The sequence below is a fragment of the Epinephelus lanceolatus genome, chromosome 4 (genome assembly GCF_041903045.1).
Source record: "Epinephelus lanceolatus isolate andai-2023 chromosome 4, ASM4190304v1, whole genome shotgun sequence".
NCBI lineage: Eukaryota > Metazoa > Chordata > Actinopteri > Perciformes > Serranidae > Epinephelus > Epinephelus lanceolatus.
In genome coordinates, this window is record NC_135737.1 from 11242452 (window position 1) to 11263734 (window position 21283).

Genomic DNA, 21283 nt, shown 5'->3' on the forward strand with positions numbered 1-21283 from the left:
CAACAACAATGGCGGACTCCCAAGCTCTGCCTGTGCTGCTCACCCTACTGAATTTATCAACGCTTCCCCATCATAGTGTAGATTTATTATTATCTAGCAACTCCACTTCGTCGTCTGTCCAGACAAACGTTCGTGCGGTTACCATTTTGTTTGTTTATACATCACCGCTCTGTAGAAGGAAGCGTAAGTGTCACACCGCCAACTACTGGCCTGGCATGTATACTGCAGCGTTTTTGATCATTTTTGCGGATCCGTGTACACGGCGATTGCTATCTTCAACATAACCAGTAATATTTCTCTGTCAGGTACCATGTTTTCCTCTGAAGTACAAGTATACAGTGGCTTTTCTGTTGTTGTTTTGTTTGTTTGTTTGTTTGTTTTTTTTTAAAGGATGCTTTGGGGGCCTTTTGTAAGTTATTGTAAGGTATGATGAGTTAGAATAGTAAATCAATATTCTTCTTATCTAAAAATCATAAAAAATCTATAACTGTTGGGCCCTTTTAGTTGGGGACCTAATGGTAAAGTCCAACCCCTGATTATTATGATTACTCTCTTATTTTCTCATACAGGGTTCACCTGCTGTTCTCTGCACCCTCAATCTAACTAATCTAGACTTGTGCAGGTGGTGTAGAAATGCAGAAAGTCTACTTTGGAATTCCTTTTTTTTTCTGGGAAAGCATCCTCAGACCCCCCTCTTTGTCTTTGATTGTCTTTCTTTGTCCCCATTCTTCCTGTATTTTATTTTCATTTTCATTTTCCTCTGGGTCCTCTCTATTTCCTAAATTTCTCTCTTGTTTTTCCCTCTCTGTTTTCACTCTGTAGTTCTCCCTTATTTCTCTCAAGATTCAACACTTTTCCATGAATTTTAATGAACTTGGACCTCTTTGTGCCCCATATTTAAGGGTGTTTTTAAAACGATGTCTTTTAGGATATTCTGTTACAGTTGTTTTAATTATTGAAATGTTACAACCAGCATCTTAGCTACTGTTAGAGACCTAAGTTAGGAATCTTTTTTCACTCGAACTTTTTTCAAAAGGGGAATTTATCATTTTATAATTGATTTGATTCTGAAATATAGCAATCTAATTATTAGAATCTGTCTTGTTTGTTTGGGTTTCCTGAGACAATTACTTTATCCTTTTTTTGTTTTTCCTTCAGCCTATAAGAAGAAGGAGCGTCCAGAGATTTCCCTGCCATCAGATTTTGAACACACCATCCATGTCGGCTTTGATGCTGTTACCGGGGAGTTTACTGTAAGTGTGTGTGTGGTGTTGTGTGGTTGTTACCCTTTTGTGTAGTCACGCTCTGGATTTACCGAACGCAACCGCAGTGTGCGTCTGTGGTGTGCATTTGTGCATGTGGTGTGTTTACATCACTTTTTAATTGCTTACCAAAGGACCCATGTTCGTTGTTGCGTGCGAGTGAGTATAGAAATGTGTGTGTGTGTGTGTGTTTGGTACACACACACTTGGCAAATGAACCTTTTTTAAATAATCACATTAGACAAAGACGCCTTGTTTAGCTGACTCACTTGATCCGCCTGTCCAGGCTCTTTTAGCTGGAAGTTAAACTGTGTGTGTGTGCGTGTGTGCGTGCGTGCGTGCATGCGTGCGTGCGTGCGTGTGCGTGCTACCCTTCCTTTTCTGTAATGGAGGACATAGTTTCTTCTTCTCACTCATACACACATCTACTGTATATGCACATAAACATTTGTTACATAAACATTTGTATTTACTCAAATTAACACAACCTAAATATAATTCAGCGGGTAAACAACGGTAGAGCAGTGCACAGAGACGGTAGATGGATGGATAAAATGATGGTGTAACATTAAGGAAAGATGAGACCTGAATAGAGTGGAGTGATGGAGTGATGGAGCAGGAAGTAGAGGAGTGTGAGTGATGGACTGACCCGGACAGACGACAAAGAGAGAGTTGGAAAACATGGAGATGTGACCCAGTTATGTGACTGAAGTACAAATATGACAAGACTGCCTCGTTTGGACGTCAAAGGAAGCCTGTGTGTGTGTGTTTGTGTGTGTGTGTGTGTGTGTGTGTGTCTTCCTTTCTGCCAAATTTTGTGGTATTGTCTGAAGCTCACTGTGCATCATGAAGCCATGAAAACTTGTGACACGGCTCATCAGTAGGTAAAAAAAAAAGTGCCTACGGAATAAAAGATAAAAGTAAAACTGTGTGTGTGCGTGCGTGCGTGCGTGCGTGCGTGTGTGTGTGTAGGGTATGCCGGAGCAGTGGGCCCGGCTCCTGCAGACGTCCAACATCACCAAACTGGAGCAGAAGAAGAACCCTCAGGCTGTCCTCGATGTTTTAAAGTTCTATGACTCAAAAGAAACGGCCAACAGCCAGAAATACATGAGTTTTACAGGTACACACAAATACTACACACGATGCGACGCACACAACCACACAAACATGTGCATGTCTGGGTCTTCCTGCTTGTTGTTTTTTCTTATATTTTTTTTGTGTGTTTTTCCGTGCAGATAAAAATGTAGATGCCTACAGCTCCTCTACCACAACGGTAAGACCACTCAACAGTTACAACTGTCCTGTGTCCCTCATACAGCCATATATAGCCACGTTTTCACCAAAAACTTTAAGTGTAGTACCTTTATTACCATGCGTAACCCATATGGACATGTAGCTAGACCAGGGGTCAGCAACCTTGGCATGCCGTAGCTTGACTGATGGCAAATTAGCAATAAGTATGCAAGAGTTTTTGAAATGTATTATCTTTCATGAGCAGCACTGTTGAAATATATAATAATAATAATAATAATAATAATAATAATGATAATAATAATACATATATATCAAAGCCTACCGCTCAGTTATGCATTGTACGTGTGCAAGAGACAATAAAAACAAATGTAATGGTCAAAGTTGTCACATTTACATTTAAGGTGTGTTGATAGATTCACATCATCAACGCATTCATTGAGTAACATACATGAAAACATTACACCTTAAAATTTGCTGGAAGCTGCTGGCAGTCAGTTCAGTGAATTTGATTATTTTCTCTCAGTCTATAGCTGCTGATTACCAGGAAAGGTGAAGAGACAGCAAATCATCCTTTCATTTTTTCATTATAGTTTACAAATGTTTATAAAACACAATACTACAATGGTATGAATAGTGGTTACATAACCTTTGAAAACCAGCTACAACTCACCCCTGAGCAAGAGTGTCAACTCTCTGTTGACCGTATAACATACTGCAGTGTATGAAGCTCCACCTTTTAGCATTGGATTAGTGTGCTAGATACCTCAACAGAGGGGTGATGAAAAGTGGAAACGGTAAGGAACAATTTTGTTGGTGCCATCCACAACTTCTAACCTTAGAATTGCAAAAGAACCACTCTAATGTTAACCAAACTGAACTTAACTGAATCAGACTCAGAAATAAGGTTTGTGACTGAGATGGCGTGTATGTGAACTAGGGATGAGAATATTTTTGACCGGTTTTACATGTTGGTCTGTAGGTTAATTATGCTACTCAGTTTTCTGTGCTGCACACCAAATGGGTCGGGAGGGAGCTGCTAACAGCATTGCTCATATGTCGATTCCCGCTAGTAACATTGTTCTGACCCAGCAGTGTTACTGTGGAAATATTGTGCCTACCCTCTGGTCTCCCCCCATGTTGCCCTGGTGAATAAGCGGCTAAATTTTGAGGGGTCCACTTGTCTGTTGTTTCCTCTCCTCCTGTGAGGTGGTTTGTAGCAGCTGAGAGTGAGGCAGAGGAAACACTGTGATTCCAGGCTCAAGCTAACATTAACTACATAAACATGGGCCTATATCTGGGTAGCAGAAGGTTGAACTATTGGCAAAATCTTCAGTCCATATTTGAAACGCTTTGCCCATATTGACAGGTGGGGTTTTTTTTGTTGTTGTTGTTGTTGTTGTTGTTGGACTCCCCTTTTGAGAAGGCTGTCTTCCTTTATTAGGTTGCGTTTCAGGGTACACAATTTTTGCCATTGCTGAAATAGCAACTCTCTCTGCAGAACTTTCCGCCATAGAATCAGGCTTTTACTGAAGGGATGCGCACATTGATCTGCATTTGTAGAACAGCCACAAGGAATGGCCTCTTCTGAAACGACCTGTCATTGGCTAAAGTCTCCCATCAGGGGCTAGATTTTCTAAAGCCTGAAAACACAGCCAGGAGGAGGTGCAGAAGTCTAGTTTTCTCTCAGTTCACTTGAATTACAGTATCCTCAAAATTTAATATGGGAGTTTGCACAGTGATGCCATAATTTAACCGCCTACCTCAGCTTTAAAGGACACAAGCATGAAACGTCCAGCTTGGCAGTGAAAATGTAAAAATGCATGAATAAAAATTAAACATCATAGAACTGCCTTGAACTAAATTATCTATAGTTTACTGAATCAACTGTAAAGAGTCAATAATTAGATTATTAAAATGTTATTAAAACTAATATACATTATTATCAGAAAATTAAAACTAAATTAGATGTTAAGATAAACCCTTTGTCAAAAATGAATAGTAAATCATGTCTGGAGTCCAGTGGGTGTCACAGAGTGCTCCACATTACAAACATCAGTTTTTAGCATCCATGTTAATAAAGACATCGCTAATTTTATGTCAGAAGACACGTACAGGCTAAAGTTTGGGGGTAAACAGGGTTGAGGGTAAATTCCAGAGGAGACTATCTGGCATGGAATTGGAACCTGGATGTCATCTGTCAGGGTGACAAGCAATGAAAGGATTAGGAGAGGAAGGAGGGAGAGCTGCTACAGGGTGAGATGATGAGAAGATTAAAAGGAGTGGAGGAGATGAGGTGTAATCTACCATTTGACAGACCAGAGAGGAGAGAGAGGAACTGATGGAGTGAGATGAGAATACATTTGGAAGAGAGTAGAGTGTAAAAAGAAGTGGGTGAGGTTGAAGACATCGTGTTAAGGTGCAGATTGTGTTTTCTGAAACTGTTTTGTGTCTGTGGTGTTTAGGTTTGATGCTGGTGTTGTTTCTGTCTGACCTCTAGGTTGATTGTTGTTCAGTTCCCTCTTTATTTATCTGGGTCTTTCACACTAAGCAAAATTATACTGTACTTACTGTTTTGGTTTTGCTCCCACTTTTCATCAGTTAAAGAAAAACATATGAAGTTTTGTTCACAAATTTGTTAAAAGCCTGTTAGTGAGCTTATTGCCAACATTATCCGTATTCCATCCACCTGACAGGTGTGGTATATCAAGATGCTGATTAAGCAGCATCAGTACTACACAGGTGTGTCTTGGGGTAGTCACAGTAAAAGGTCACTCTAAAAGCTGCAGAGAAGATGCAGGAACGGTAAGGAGCGATTCTGTTGGTACCAACTACAACTTTTCGACATGAAACCGCAAAAAGAACCGTTCTAATGTTAACCAAACTGAACTGAACTGAATCGGACTGCTTGGTAGAAACAAGGCTTATGACTGAGATGGCATGTATGTGAACTAGGGATGAGAATATTTTTTTACCGGTTTTACATGTTGGTCTGTAGGTTGATTATGCTACTCTTCAGTTTTCTGTGCTGCACACCAACTGGGTCGGTTGGGAGCAGCTAACCGCATCACTCATCACTCATGTGTAACTACACCAGCTCAGGACCTCCACATTGAGCTCCATCACCTACAAGGTCATCTAAGACAAGCCACCTGAACAGCTGATGCAACAATTGGTTTGCACAACCAAGGAATTTTTGCACAAACTGTCAGAAACCATCTCAGAGAAGTTCATCTGCATGTCCATCATCCTCAGCAGGGTCCTGCAGGTGAAGACACTGGATGCAGTGGTCTTGAGCTGGTGTGGTTACACGTTGTCTGAGGTTGGATTTACTACCAGCGCTTAGTATGCTATTTACAGAGATAGCACTGGCGATCTGAACCGGTCAGTGGCAAAAAAAGCACTTTTAATGCGCAAACTTATACGGGACGCATTTGCCCCCGTTACTGTTTTAGCTCGTTTTGCGGCTGCCGGCTGCATCCGCCTCCCTCAATACTGAACCAGTTTTAGGACGAGTTGTACCTATGAATCATACGCACACATGCACATGGGGAAATAGGGCCCAGGTTGAAAAATACCAAAGTTATCCTTTAAACCCGTGAAAAATGTGAGCAAAACCAAAACTTTTGTGTATAATATGCAGTGGTGGAAGAAGTATTCAGATCCTCTACTGTAGTTAAGGTTCGAATCCCACACTGTGAAAATAACCTGTTACAAGTAAAAGTCCTGCATTCAAAACCTTAAATTATTATTATTATTACTGAGTATTAATGTAACTACTGCATTGATGTGTAGGTTGCATTTTACTGCTGTAGATGTTTATGATCTACACCTAGCTTTCATGTAGATATTAGAGAATCCTTATATGTACTTATACAGTATGTTCTAGTTTAAAATGATACAGGTATTGTTCCTGCTATGCGCAAGTGCACACTTGTTGGCCAGTTGCATTTCCAATACAGGACCAACTGTATTGCAGGACCACACACACACACACACACACACACACACACAGGAAGCTTTGTCTCTGCCGCAGTGCAAATGTCTGGAAGGTGCCTTTAAACAAAACTATGAAGGTGAGAATAAACAGAAGGACGGAGGCAGAAGTGATGATGATGATGCCACACCTAGAGGTTGCTCCTCCTCCTTCTACTCTGTCTGTCTCCCTCCCTCTCTCTCTGCACTGTGATTCAGCATCTTTTCCTCCTTTCACCGTTACCCTGTGTCTGCAGCTTGGCCACCAGCCGAGCATCAGACTATCAGAGAGAGACAGAGCAGAGAAGAGGAACAGAGGGATGGAGAGGAGAATGTGTGACTAGTGGTATCAAGAGCCAGACATGAAGAGAGCTATCAGACATCAACAGTGATGACGAGAGGAGGGCGAGGAAAAAGGGTGGAAAGACAGAGAGAGGGAAGCAGGAAAGACAGGGAGTTAAAGTCAGAGGAAAAAAACAAGCACAGAAGAAGAGGTGAAGACAAGCTGGAAGACTTCAATGCATCATGAAGTAGTAGAAGAAGAGACAGTAACAGTAGGTTGCAATGATGGGTCTGGTATCGCTGTTGACTCATGTGACGATGATGTCACTGAGGCTCCGCCCTCTCTCTCCCTCTGACATCACGCAGAGCTCCAAGGCCGTGTCCGAGACGCCTGCCATAGCAACCGTATCTGAGGACGACGACGAAGACGAGGCCGAGCCCCCGCCGGTGATCGCCCCCCGACCAGAACACACCAAATCAGTAAGGATACACACACACACACACTCTTTCTGTTCTTGTCAGGACCCTCACTGATATCATGCATTTCCTAACCCCTTAACCACCACAGCTAAATACCTACCCCTAAACCTTGACACCAAGTTTTAACCTACAAACAGTCCTCACAGAGCTGAAATTTCTTCACTAGTAATACAAGCTCACACACACACACACACACACACACACACACTACTGCTGCTTAGTACGAGGCCGAGACACCTGTTAACACACTATCCTATTTTAAGCTTCATATCATTTTAATAACAACAACAAACAAATTTTTAGAGGAAATTTTAAGTGCATTCTCTTGAATGCACTTAAAATTGTCATAAAAAGGAGCTTCTCAGTGAAGTGTTCATCTCATGGAGTCCCCAGAACTGTCGGGTCTGAAAACACCTCAAGTTGAGTGAAATGTGAGAACAAAGGTGCACAGGAGGTGCGGATGGGAAACAATAACACAAGTGCTGATACTTAAATTGTAATTATCAGTCCAACCAAGAAAGGTATTTAGTGTGAAAATTTCTCTAGTTGCGACACATGCCATGGGTGAGGCTCTTTCCGATGTAACTGAGCCTGTGGTGTAAAAGAAATGTCTAGTGGCACAGCAGAAAGCAACATCAACTTAGAGCTATTATTGCAGCCGCAGGTATTGTTTGAACCAAGAATTGCTGTACTTGTTTGACTGAGATCCAAACTTTTGAGTTGGGTAAAGGCCAAAATAAATGGGGCACAAACTGGACACATCTCGTAAAAGGAGTGGGGGGTTTCACCTGCTACACAGACTCCATCTTTGTAGCGTGTGGTTACTGCTAGCTTCACTGTGTGCATATTGGGTTTTGCAGGGTGAATGCAGTAGGTTATGAAGGGTTTGGAAGCACAGGCGATATTAACTGCCACTGAATTAAGAAACTGCATTGTTTTAACCACAGGATGCATTGATTCTATTAAATTACTGTATTTTAATGTGAAATTTAAAAACGCCCACAAGCTTGCTTTGTTGTGTGGCAATGCCTCTGATACAGTGAGGTGGTTAAAAGTCATTTTTAAACAGAGAGTACTAATTTTTTAACACACTTCTATGTAGTTTTTATCTGTTGGAGGGCCGTGTAGCCACACAAAGGGAAAAACCAGCAGGTTGGAGTTGCTAGCTATCAACAAAGTCACGTAGCAAAGTCACACAGTGATAGGCATTTCTAGAAACAACAGGCCTTAATACCCACACTTCCCCTAGAAATACCCACTTGCACTTGGTTGTGCTTGTTCTTGTTTAGGCTAGTGGTGTCCCAAAACAGAACTGAGGTAGTGGAAGTGGTTTCCAACACTTAAAACCCACCCTAGATTCCAAGGGAGCCCCGACCACTTTCAACGAAGTGGAAGATGAAATTATCTCGCAAACGAGGGCACTCAATACCAAGTGGAAGATATAAGGGGTAGAAATGGGATTGGGCCTTAGTCTGTTGCAGGCCGACAGACTTCATCGTGGCTCAAAAACTGACACCATAAAAATGTTTGGTCTCATTTTGAACCAGAGCATCTGCAGATTAATTCCATAACCAATATGTTATAAATTAGGCACAATATGAGATAAAAACCCAGTTTTGTTAGCTTCACTGCCATCAATCAATCAATCAATTTTATTTATAAAGCCCAATATCACAAATCACAATTTGCCTCACAGGGCTTTACAGCATACAACATCCCTCTGTCCTTATGACCCTCACAGCTGATCAGGAAAAACTCCCCAAAAAAACCCTTTAACAGAGAAAAAAAACGGTAGAAACCTCAGGAAGAGCAACTGAGGAGGGATCCCTCTTCCAGGACGGACAGACGTGCAATAGATGTCGTACAGAACAGATCAGCATAATAAATTAACAGTAATCCATATGACACAATGAGACAGAGAGAGAGAGAGATGCAGGTAATGACAGTAGCTTACAACAACATTATTGAAAGTAATAATATTATAGTTATAGTTCTGGCTACTGTGGTACAATATGTTGAAAGTATGTATTAATATCTGACAGTATACATGTGTGACAATAGTCATATGTGTATAATAACAGTAGAAGTATGACTAATGACTAATGATGGCAGCAGCAGCAGGAGGCATCTGGCAGGACCACGGCAGCAGCACAACCACACACGTCACGCTGTCCAGGCACCGCTGTGATATGAGTTAATCTGAGAGACAGTGGAGCACAAAGGCTCCGGAGAAGAAGCCGAGTTAGTGACATCCACAATGGCCGAGTTAGCAAGATGCAGTAATAGAATACAAGAGAGAGAGAGAGAGAGAGAGAGAGAGAGAAGGAGAGAAGGTGCCCGGTGTATTATAGGGGGGTCCTCCGGCAGACTAGGCCTAAGTCAGCCTAACTAGGGGCTGGTACAGGGCAAGCCTGAGCCAGCCCTAACTATAAGCTTTATCAAAGAGGAAAGTCTTAAGTCTAGTCTTAAATGTGGAGACGGTGTCTGCCTCCCGGACCGTAACAGGAAGATGATTCCACACGAGAGGAGCCTGATAGCTGAAGGCTCTGGCTCCTGATCTACTTTTGGAGACTTTAGGGACCACGAGTAACCCTGCGTTCTCAGAGCGCAGTGTTCTGGTGGGATAATATGGCACTATGAGCTCTCTAAGATATGATGGAGCTTGACCATTTAGAGCTTTATAAGTTAACAGTAGGATTTTAAATTCAATTCTGGATTTTACAGGGAGCCAGTGCAGAGAAGCTAAAACAGGAGAAATATGATCTTGTTTCTTAGTTCCTGTTAGTACACGTGCTGCTGCATTCTGAATTAGCTGGAGAGTTTTTAAGGACTTACTAGAGCTACCTGATAATAGAGAGTTACAGTAATCCAGCCTTGAGGTAACAAAAGCGTGGACCAATTTTTCTGCATCTTTTCGGGTCAGGATAGGCCTAATTTTCACAATATTACGCAGATGAAAAAATGCAGTCCGTGAGGTTTGTTTTAAATGAGAATTAAAAGACAAATCTTGATCAAATATTACTCCGAGGTTTCTTACGGTAGTGCTAGAGGCCAGAGCAATGCCATCTAGAGAAACTATGTCATCAGATAAAGAGTCTCTGAGTTGTTTGGGGCCAAGAACAATAACTTCAGTTTTGTCTGAATTTAACATCAGGAAATTGGTGCTATAAGGGAGCCGGGCGGGACAATTCCACCATGCACAGCTGCACCACTATTTTCTAGAGCAGTAGTTCCCAGCAGAGTCCTGCACGGGTCCAGTTTTCAAGATCCGCCCCGACCCGGCGACGTACAAACCCGCACCCGAACCGCAAACCCGCGCATCAGGCCAATTAATACAGCAATCCGGTCCGACCCGTTGAAACACGACCCGCAGCCCGACCCGTAACCCGGATTTAAAGTAATCATGTTGGGTCATATTGGCTGAATATTGAACAGCATATCACCACAGTTAAGGTGCCAGTAAGTAAACAACGACCTGAATGAAGCAGCTCTCACAATAAAAACCTGACTTCAGCTCCATCATCAACCCTCTGTGTTCTTCTCCCATACGAGTGTAAAAGCACTCCTTTGTTACGTTTAATGCTTTTAAACTTTTAATCTATGTAAAGGAACTTTACATGTGTAATAATAGACTTACTTTCTGTCCAGAGCGACGTTCAGCAGTTACGAGCCGTCACGTGTTTTTAGAATCCATCGAGGAGAGAAGTAATCCATCAGGGAAACACTTCAGAAACATTATAAAGTGATAGCTGTACGTTTTATCCACTTATTTCTCAAATACCTAAATAATTATTTACTGTTTTGGAAGCGGCGCTTGTTAGACGGTGGCAGCCATGTTGATTCTGTCGTCCAATCACAAATTGTGTTATTAGATGGTGAAACGCGTGTAAACAGCAGAACCAATGACCGTTGCGAAATAGCGGCGGCGATCCTCAGAGAGTAAATAATGACCAAGAGAGTTATCTGTAGTTTACCGAACTAATGACTGATGTGTTTATCTAAAACCCGCGATCCGACCCGCATGTTATTTTTTCCACCCAGATCCGAACCCGGGAAAAAATGCTTTTTTGAAAACCACCCGCAAATCAGCTGTTTTTGCGGGTACCCAACCCGACCCAGTGCAGGACTCTGGTTCCCAGCTGGTCCAACCATGAGGTCCAGATTTCTCCTTGGTCATTAGTTCAAGGTGGGTTTGGTGATGTTGTCAAGCTAGTTCGCTGACCTTGTCAAGTAGCTGTCTGTTAATCACTCTCTCTACAGCAGGAAACGCACTTCAAAATAAAAACGCTGAGCCAGAAATTCAGTGTATTTCAAAATAAAGTGTTTTTTGAAAAACTTGACACGTCTAAGAGTCACTTGTGGTCCATTCACAATGGATCTGTAACCCACATTTGGACCCACGTGACCCACCAGTTAAGAACAACTAGTTTAAAGTAGTCACCTGGTGGACATCTGCACTGAGCGCACTTTTCTAGTGAGAAGTGAAGTGAGGCAAGAGACAGGTCTATTAACAGATTAATGGGTGCTAGACATTTAATAACGACTGTTACCGGGGCATCAGTAAATGACTCATGTGGGACTGTTTAGTGGGACAGAACTGATTTATACTGAACTACACAATGTTGTGTGTGTGTGTGTGTGTGTGTGTGTTTGTGTGTGTGTGTCTTTTTGTTTATAATAAGTCAAGTCAGAATTACACACACACACACACACACACACACACACACACACAGGTTGTGACAGGTTGGCGGTTGAGAGGCTGCTACCATGGGGCCACCACCGCTGCCACAGTGACAAGTCGAGTGCACCTTAATCAAAATTTTAACATCAGCATTTTTTATGACTTACTGTTCATGTGGTTTGAATATCAGTTTTCCATGAAACACTTAATAAAATCATGAAGTAGACTGATGCACAAAAGCCTAGAAGAAACAACAGCATGGATTATTTGATAATGATTTTAGTATTTTCTCAGATTTATGATCTTTTAACGCTGTTTTATATTTGAACTTATTCTTACAGATATACACTCGCTCAGTGATAGAGCCCTTGCCTCCCCCTCCGACCAAAGATGCTGCAACCTCTCCCATCTCGCCACCAACAGCAACTGCCGCTGCTGTCACCCCCGCCCCCCCTGCAGAGGGAGCTCCCAGCAGCCCTCCTAGTGCAAGCCCCGCCCCCGGGCCTTCTGTGCCCCGACCCCAGGACAAAACTAGGAAAAAGAAGATGTCAGATGAGGAGATCCTTGAAAAACTACGTAAGGCTCATTCACACACTCAAATGCACATCGTACCTTTTAAGTACTCCAGATTATCTTTATATAGAGAGACTCTGATTTGTTTTAATATCACTTATATTCTATGTTACGTTGTAGAAGTCATTTGCCCTTAAAATCATAATGAAAATCACATTACCAATAGTTTAGATTAAATCTACACATTGGCTAATCAAAGAAACAATCACACTAAATGGCCAATAGTATGTGGACACCCCAGTCCAAATACCCTTGTGCCTTCTGGTGTGGGCTGTTTTACATGGTTTTGGTCCACTCAGTTCTACTGAAGGGAAATCCTAATGCTACAGCGTACAATGATATTTCAGAGTGCAGTGTTCTTCCAACTTTGTGGCAACAGTTTAGGTTTTGCCCTTCCCTGTTTCTACATGACAAGGCTGCCATGCACGACGTCAGCTCCATAAGGAAGTGGTTTTCTTATTTAGTGTGGAGGGGCTTGACTGACCTGCAAGCACTAACCTCAGCGCCATCCAACACCTTTGGGGTAGACTGAAACATGAGCCAGACCTCATTATTATGTTGGACCTCACTGATGCTCTTAAGGCTGAATGGGAGCAAATCTCTGCAGCCAGAATATACAATCTGGTGTAAAGCGTGAAACCAGAAGAGTAAGATATGTTTAGCAATCATATGTGTCTGTGATGTTTGGGTGTCCACACTCTTTTGGTCATGTAGTCTATGTGATTATGAATGAAATGGACCTAAACATACATACAGATTCTTGAGAAAACTACATACAAAACAATTGTATGAATAAGACAGTGCCTTTTCATTTTCTTTTACAAGACTTTCTAAGTCTGTTCTTTTCTCCAACAGAGGAACATAAAAGTCTGCTTAGGCCAAATATTTACATATCATCATATAGTATATTGTGTGTCTTGTGGATTATTTGGTCTATAAGTGTTAATTGTTATCTCATGTCCTTTTTCTGTAAACTAAACAATGTGATGCAGTTTTTACCTGCTATAGTTCAGTGAGTCTCTGGGTGCTAATTTTAGTCTCATTTGCACTCTTTATTTTTGACATGTTGTTTCATCACTCTCTCCTTTTATGCACACACACGTTTTCTCTCACAGAGGAAGGTGTAAATTTATTTTAGGCTCAATAATGTTAGTGGTGATTTGGCAGTTTTTTTTCTGTTTTAACAAGTAGAACTTATGAAACATAGTACTTTATGAGTGAGACAATACAGAATATAAAATTATTATAGACCTTACATGTGAAACAAATATTTTCTCTGGTATGATTCTGGTATTTTTCTAATTCTGTAGTCATCAAACATAACATTTTCTCCATTCCAAGAAAAAGTCTTACCATACTTTATTACTTTCCACATCATGTTTAAAATAATGGTTTTATAGCATACAGAGGGCTGCAGTGTGGGTGTTTGTGAAAGATGTTGCATAATGCTATCACTTCTAACAATATAAATCGCCTGGAGTGTCTCACAGTATTCAAATGATTGTGTTAAAAAGTTTAGTTTATTCAAGTGTTCATGTTAGTCTTCTGTCCAACATGGTGGCTTGACACTCATGTGTTGACTCACAGCTAACAGATGCTGACAGGTTTTGTTTTCTCAGAATTGAACCACAGATTTAAAAGTATTTAAATTGTCTTCATTGATTTGTTGCGGCAGCCTCTGTGAACCCACAGCCTTTATTTTTAAAGTTCCTCTGTAACTGTAGCAGTTCTTCATTATAAAAAGTCAATGAAGGCCCATTACATGTATGCTCTTTAAAACCATACGCTCAACTAAATATATATATTTGGAATATTGCCAGTTATGTCTATGTAAACATCGCTCTGTGGGACTGGTTCTCAACCATGTCTTGTGTCCCATCACAATGAAGCAAATTAAAACTGTTAAAACTTGGCGAAAAAAATGAATCAATAAAGAGAAGCCACAAAACAATTAACGTAATTTTGTACATAAATAAACCATTTTGTGCCCCGCTTGAGCTGCTGATTAAAACTTCTATTTTTAAAATCCATTGCCAAAACCTGTACTTTTAACTGAAAGTAATTGGTATTTCCCATAATTAAAGGGTGAAAATGTATTTTTTAAGATCATGCCCTAACCCTTCAGAATAAAAGCAGATATTTGAAAAAACTTCTCCCACATACTGAAATGTATTGTTGTGTATTTGTATATTTTTAAATCATGCCCCACGCCTGTCCAGATGTGCTCAGATCTCCCTCTGCTGGTAAGACCAGGATACTGCCTGTCTGTCTGTCTGTCTCTCTGATTGACAGACCTGATATCCATTGTCCCCGCCCCTACTGTCCAATCCTCACATCTGATTGGTCGTCCTCTCTCTCTCTTTCCATTGTCCAGTCTCCTGCGGTTACAGAGTGACTCCAAGTTTTGTCCGCTGATCATTTTCCTACTGTGGACTCTGACTATTGAAATGCAGACAGAGCAGCCTCACTTTCTTTCTTTCTTTCTTTCTTTCTTTCTTTCTTTCTCAATTCCTTTCTGCATTTTTTCAATTTCTCTCCCTCTTGTTTTTTAATTTTCTTTGTGTCTTCTTCCTTCCTTTCTTCCTTGATTTCCTCCTTTCATTACCTCTGTCTTTCTTTTTTTCTTTCCATTTAGTCTTACTTTACCATGCGGAGCCCCTAAGGGTGAGAAAAAATGACAGATGAGTAAATAAAAAAAAATGGGGGAGTAAAAAAAATAGATGATTGAAAAAATAAGGTACTATCCCGTTTTCCCAACAAACTTCTGCAGTCTCCCGAAGACATTTTGAGTCTCCATGTACATCTCCTGCAGCAGAACAACATGCGAGAGCTTGGTGAGGGTGAATAAGGCCTAGATCAGCAGATATGGAGATCATTAAATACTCTGTCAGCGAGTTCCATCACTGGTCTCATTGCTCTGAAGCAGTTGTGCCACCCTTTAACGTGATAACAAGCTCTGCAAATGGAAAGCTTTAGTCAACCTCAGGAAATATCTGGATGCCACAGTGTCACAACATAAACACACATTAACAACAAATCTGCATCCAAAGACAGATGGAGTATGATAGCAATAACTCTGTTGTTTCTCACTTCCTACATGGTCACATATTTCAGTAATAGATGTTACACAATAGCATTTGCGTTGCATTGTGTTCCAACAGTAAAACATGAGACTAAGTTTGCTAAAAAGTTGTAAAGGATCATTTGAATATCAAGTTAAAACCAGCCAGTCTGATGTGTGCATAGGTCTGTGTGGTTATACTGTAGCAGCCTTGTGTTGTTTTCAGGTAACTTAATGAAGGTCAGCAGTGAATAGTAGTACACAACGGCCTTGTGTAACAGCAGTGAAATCTGACGCAGTGATTCTCAGAGGCTGCAGATTTAACCACATTGGGAGAACGCAAAAGTATTTATAGGAGCTCCGTAGTGGCAGCTGTCTTGTCAGTTTTTCTTTTTTCTTCTTTATCACCCTTTTCATCCCAAATTGACTGTTATAATCATGAAGTCTTTATATCTCCATTTAGTTTCTGACCTGTAAAGATTTTGTCTCACCCCTCTTTCTTTCTCTCCATCTTCTTTTCTCTCTGTTGTTCCTCCTCTTTTCTCTCTGCTCTTTCTATCAGTCAGCATGCTGCATTGACCTGAGTGTGATGAACATAGAGTAGACTTTGGATGGATAGAAAGATACCTGACTGCTCTATCCATTCACATTCAGTGATACAGTGAAGAGAACATATAGGTACTATTCTGCTGTGCATCCAGGGGCCTGGTTTTATTTTTCTCGCTCTCTTACAGATCCATATACATTGCTGTTTGTGTTTGACCAATCAGTAAGTGAGTTTTTGCTTCTCGGTCTGTCTTTCTTTGACTCAGGGACGATTGTAAGTGTGGGAGACCCCAAGAAGAAATATACACGCTTCGAGAAAATCGGACAGGGGTAAGTCATAAATCAATTGTGGCTGTAAAAACATAAAATTCTTCAAAAGAAAACTGATGCTGAATATGTGAAAACAGCTGTTTCATCCTGTAAAACCAAACATTAATATTTTACAATTCTGCTGAACTTAAAGTTAAATTTGATCACACCTTTTTTAGTCTTTTGGAACAAGAATAAGTCAAAAAGTAATTTTTTTAGAATGTAGAAAAATAGTGGACATAGTCACTGTGATGTCACCCATTGGTTTGTGGACTCCCGTTTTGCAGTTGCACTGAACATGATGTTACATCCTCAACATCCTCGTTGTGGTGGTGACGTTGAAGTCATGCAACCCCTGGTGCAGTTTGTTTATAGCCTACTGTTAGCTTTTTACTTCTGGCAATTGCATATATGCATCTAAAATCATGAAAGTGGTGTTCATTTGTGAAGATTATCTTGCTAAATATAACATTTAAGTGATGTAAACCTGTCTTTAATACAGAGCTTATTTTCTCTATAATAATCCAACTGAAAATTCCCAATGGCGTTTTGTCAAGAGAACCAGGGTGATGTTAACTTGATTGTCAGCCTACCAACAAACATCATTCCTGCATCACTCCGGGCCAGTTACAAAAGCACAATGGCCAAAATCACACCAAATACTTCCTTTTAAGTGGAAACAGTGAATAGAGCATCCACTCAAAGCAAATATTTATACATGTTTTATGTTGCAAAAGCCCCATGATAAGTTTCTGTTGTTTGAAACCTTGTAAAAGGTATCAAACAAATAGGAAGTTAAGGATAGAAAGTTATGTTAGACTTTGGTGATTTGTTATTGATATAAGTTAAATTCAGTGAAAAAATTCTTAGGGTCAATCCAAAGCCCTGAAAGGCAACTTGTAATTGGTGGAATGTCAACACAAGCTAAAACTGTCTCAGGACGATGTGAAGCATCTTCTGGTTGCTTGAATGCTGCAGATTCATTATTAAGTAACTTAAGCGTGTGAAAACTGCACCTGTTTAGGGTGTTACCTCAGGTGACATTAAAGGAATAATGTTTTCATCCAACAAAGAAATGATAACATCATGTTTAACTGGAGCTCTCTACTCGTCTGTTTGCAGGGCATCTGGGACTGTGTACACAGCTATAGACATCGCTACAGGACAGGAGGTCGGTTTCATTTATCGTCCTCCATACCTCTTGTCTCCTTCCTACATCCTTCTGGTCTTTATCCTCCTTCTGTTGCTTGGTTACAAAGGAAATATAAACAGCATCCTGTTCATGACAATCTATCCAATGACTGTTAATATATGTAACATATGTCTTAACAAAAATGGTAGACCAACAGACCGACATCCAAGGGGAAATGCTGCTAAAATTATTTTGTGGACTCAAATTCAAACATTGTATTTTCAACTCCTCTTTGCATTCATGATGAATATACTGAAAGAGGAAAATACTAATGTCTGTTTTTTTACCCAAAGGTAAGGATTCTTGGGATTGGCATACAGAAACCACCCACACAGAGACAGTCTGAAAAGTTGAAGAGTCAAGGAGGAAATAGAGGGAAAATAAAGTTCAGTTCCTGGGTGATGAAGATGACTTTATACAGACATGTTAAAGTCATCCTCTCTGGCCTTTCAGTTAAAAAACGCTAAGTTATCAGAGAAAAAAATTTGAGCACATGTTAGCAGGTGCCAGGCAAGCAGCATTTCTTCGAGCTGTAAAGTGTTAGAGAAACACTGATTTGACATGAAAGTGCTTTATTTAGGGGGTTTTTTGTTTTGTTTTGTTTTGTTTTTCAGTGTTCTGGTTTTAATTACCTGGTCTAATTGTTTTGGAGAGGAAGAGACCTCTGCTGATAACTCAGCTCCCGGTAAAAATCTCTGGAACAGTGAACAGTGAAGGAATTCTAATACAGAGTTCATGCTTGGCACATGGGAGAAGTTTTAGCTGGTTGCAATCTGCACTTCTCACTGCTGGATGCCACTAAGTCCTACACACTGCTCCTTTAAGTAAAATTTAATTAAACCCTGATGCTGAAGAGAGTTCAGATTCATTTCCTAGACTAAAAGGTTGCAATTACAAATTAAGGGAGAAATGAAGTTCAAATTGAGTGCCCTTTGAGGGTTAGAAACAATGCAGGAAGTTTAAAGGAGATGTAGGTCCATCAAGGGTGTCAGCCTTTCATCAGGTAAAATGAGGCAAACAGCCTTAAAGGGAAATGAGCAGTAAGTTCAGCTGGAGTTTGCTCAGTGAGAACATTGTGGCAGTAACTGAGTTTAAGTCTGGCTCCGGCAGCGGTGACTTCCAGGTTAATTTTAAAGGAGCTCAGCTCGTCTGTCTGGATAATCCTCCTCAGTTTCACTCTCTGAGGATTAGTCTGCATGCCCACTTTTTAATGTCTGTCAGGCTTCGCTGCCTAACAACCTTTTACCGCCTTCGGATTTAGATATTTCCCTGCAGCTGTCTACAGTTCTTACCAATTTTCTTTTCATCCTCTTGTTGTCTTTTATTCCCTCCCACGTTATCTTTTTCATTTAATAAACCTGTCTATCTGTCTTTCTTTTAGCGTACTCCTCCCCACTTGTCTTTTTGCTCCCAGGTTCTTTTCAAATCTTTCAAATATGTGATTTATTTGCATGAATATGAGAAAGTTAGACCCAGAGGAAAGGAAAGCTCAAAATAAGATCTCTGGTAAGCCTTTCTCCTGGATATAACCGAGCTGTATATAACATCAATTTGAGATTTTTACCATTTTTTCATACTTAAATTCAGCTCAGCCGGCTCCTAATTTAAGATCTTAAAATGAAATACTGAACTGAAATAGTCAGCTCTTGATGATAACAGTTCCAAAGAAGTTCCAAAAGAAAACTTGATTGGCTTATAAATGAGCCTGCACAATTTCAAACATTTGTCTCAGTGATTCAAGCCTCAACCCTGTGGGTTTGACCTGTTCTTAGAGTTGAGAAACCTCTGAGCACAGCAAAAGAACTCCTGCTGCTTTATTCGTTTTTTATCTCTCCTACAGGGTGTTTAGGAGAAATAGGTCAGAATGTAGTAATCTCCAAATAAGAAGATTTATTTCTGATGAGACAAAGAAAAGACTAATATGAGCAGCAAAAGTTAAATATTTCTCTTTTCTTTCAGGTCGCCATTAAACAGATGAACCTGCAGCAGCAGCCAAAGAAGGAACTGATCATCAATGAGATTCTGGTGATGAGGGAAAATAAGAACCCAAACATTGTCAACTACCTGGACAGGTTAGACACACCATCACACACACACATATCTGGATCGGTTGAACATAGATGGATAGATGATAGATCCTGAACCAACATGGAGGCTGCAGCTTAAAAAGTTGGATGATTATTTATAATTTTGGCAGATTCACATTCAGCTGAGATTTTCTGTTGATGTTGCTGTTCTGACAACAAATACTGTATATTGAATGCAGTAAATGTGTGAAACAAGTTGAAAAACACAATCTGCTGTAAACTGAGTCAAATGGGAAGGCAGGGCAAGTTCATTTATAAAGCGTATTTCAGCAACAAAGCAATTCACAGTGCTCTTTGTAAAACATTGAAAACATCAAGACAAAATGCAAAACAAACACATCCTAAAAATGAGATACAATTATAAACAGCCATCAAAGAGCTAGAGAATAGAAGATAAAAAAGCTAAATAGAATAGGACAGGCATAAAATACAAGACTTTAAGTTACCGTGCAGTGCAACAAATGAATAAATATCTGATTTAATAAAAAGGGGAAAAAAACAAAAACATGAAAGACTTCAACCTTGATTCTAAACCAAGAGTTGCAGCAGGCCTGCAGGTTTGCTAACTGCAGTTCCCAAACTTTCCCTAGAAAACACCTCTGTGGTGTTCCAGATGCCTCAGGATCAATGAAACCAACACAGTGTCATCGCTAACTGTAAAGTCTGAACCACTATGAGAGGCTATTCACTTCTGTGTTGCTGTTGCTATGCCAACACAAAAGACATGTCGAGGAGGGGATGTCCAATGTCTGGTTACCACAGTAACCTGTTTGTCTTGAGAGAGATTGAGAAGCACATACAAGACTGGTGATAATGCTGTCATCCCCATGGAAACAACATTTTAACTGTCACTGATTTACTCTGTGTGTCTGTGTGTGTGTGTGTGTGTGTTGTACAGGACTGACAAAAGAATGCATTTTGTTTTGTCTGCTTTTTTTTTTATTTTTCAAAGCGCTGCGTTGAATGCTGTGTCCAAAACTCATCAGTGATTTCTCCTATTTATTTATAAGATCCAGTTCATCAGTGCAGAGTTAGGATAAATGGAATAGGAATAAAATGTCAGTTTCTATATGTAGATTCATGAAACACTTCTTAAACTAAAGAATTTAGAAATTAAACAAACAAGTCTTTTTTAAACAACTCTTTATAGTGTCCGGTATGTGCAAGGTCAGCCTGTTGAATGTGCGAGTGCTCATTAATCCCAGACTTCTCCCACTCATCTACTCGCTACCGCTCATACCGCCTGCTATGGTGAGTGATGGGGTAGGAATTAAATCGGACTTGTTAGAGTTGACACTTCCGCCAGCGAAGGCCAGTGGTGCATTCATGTGCTCCTCTGATGATTGTACTTCCTACTTTGATGTGTTCATGAGCTTTAAGTTGTAATGTGGAAACAACATTGAGGCTACAAAGAAGATGTGTTGTATTTAATTGCTCCCAGCATTTAAACAACATGTTGAAAGTAAAGAGTAAATTAAATGGATCAGGTGAGCGATACATATATCATCGAAAACTCATTTTTCAGATTATTGCAACATCACAAGAATGCAGCACAAGACTGCAGAGGTAACTGGGACATCTGGG

General features: G+C 40.4%; 1 protein-coding gene across 2 annotated transcripts in view; it reads left to right on the forward strand.

Annotated features, from left to right (window-relative positions):
- pak1 (p21 protein (Cdc42/Rac)-activated kinase 1) overlaps positions 1-21283 on the forward strand; it is an 84480-nt gene that overhangs the window by 48567 nt on the left and 14630 nt on the right. For both annotated transcript variants that reach the window (XM_033631372.2, XM_078166899.1), the window contains 8 exons: positions 1159-1253; positions 2235-2382; positions 2498-2535; positions 7137-7250; positions 12273-12507; positions 16378-16441; positions 17543-17591; positions 19572-19684. In XM_033631372.2, the coding sequence (XP_033487263.1) occupies positions 1159-1253; positions 2235-2382; positions 2498-2535; positions 7137-7250; positions 12273-12507; positions 16378-16441; positions 17543-17591; positions 19572-19684 (856 nt within the window). The remainder of the gene's footprint in view (positions 1-1158; positions 1254-2234; positions 2383-2497; positions 2536-7136; positions 7251-12272; positions 12508-16377; positions 16442-17542; positions 17592-19571; positions 19685-21283) is intronic.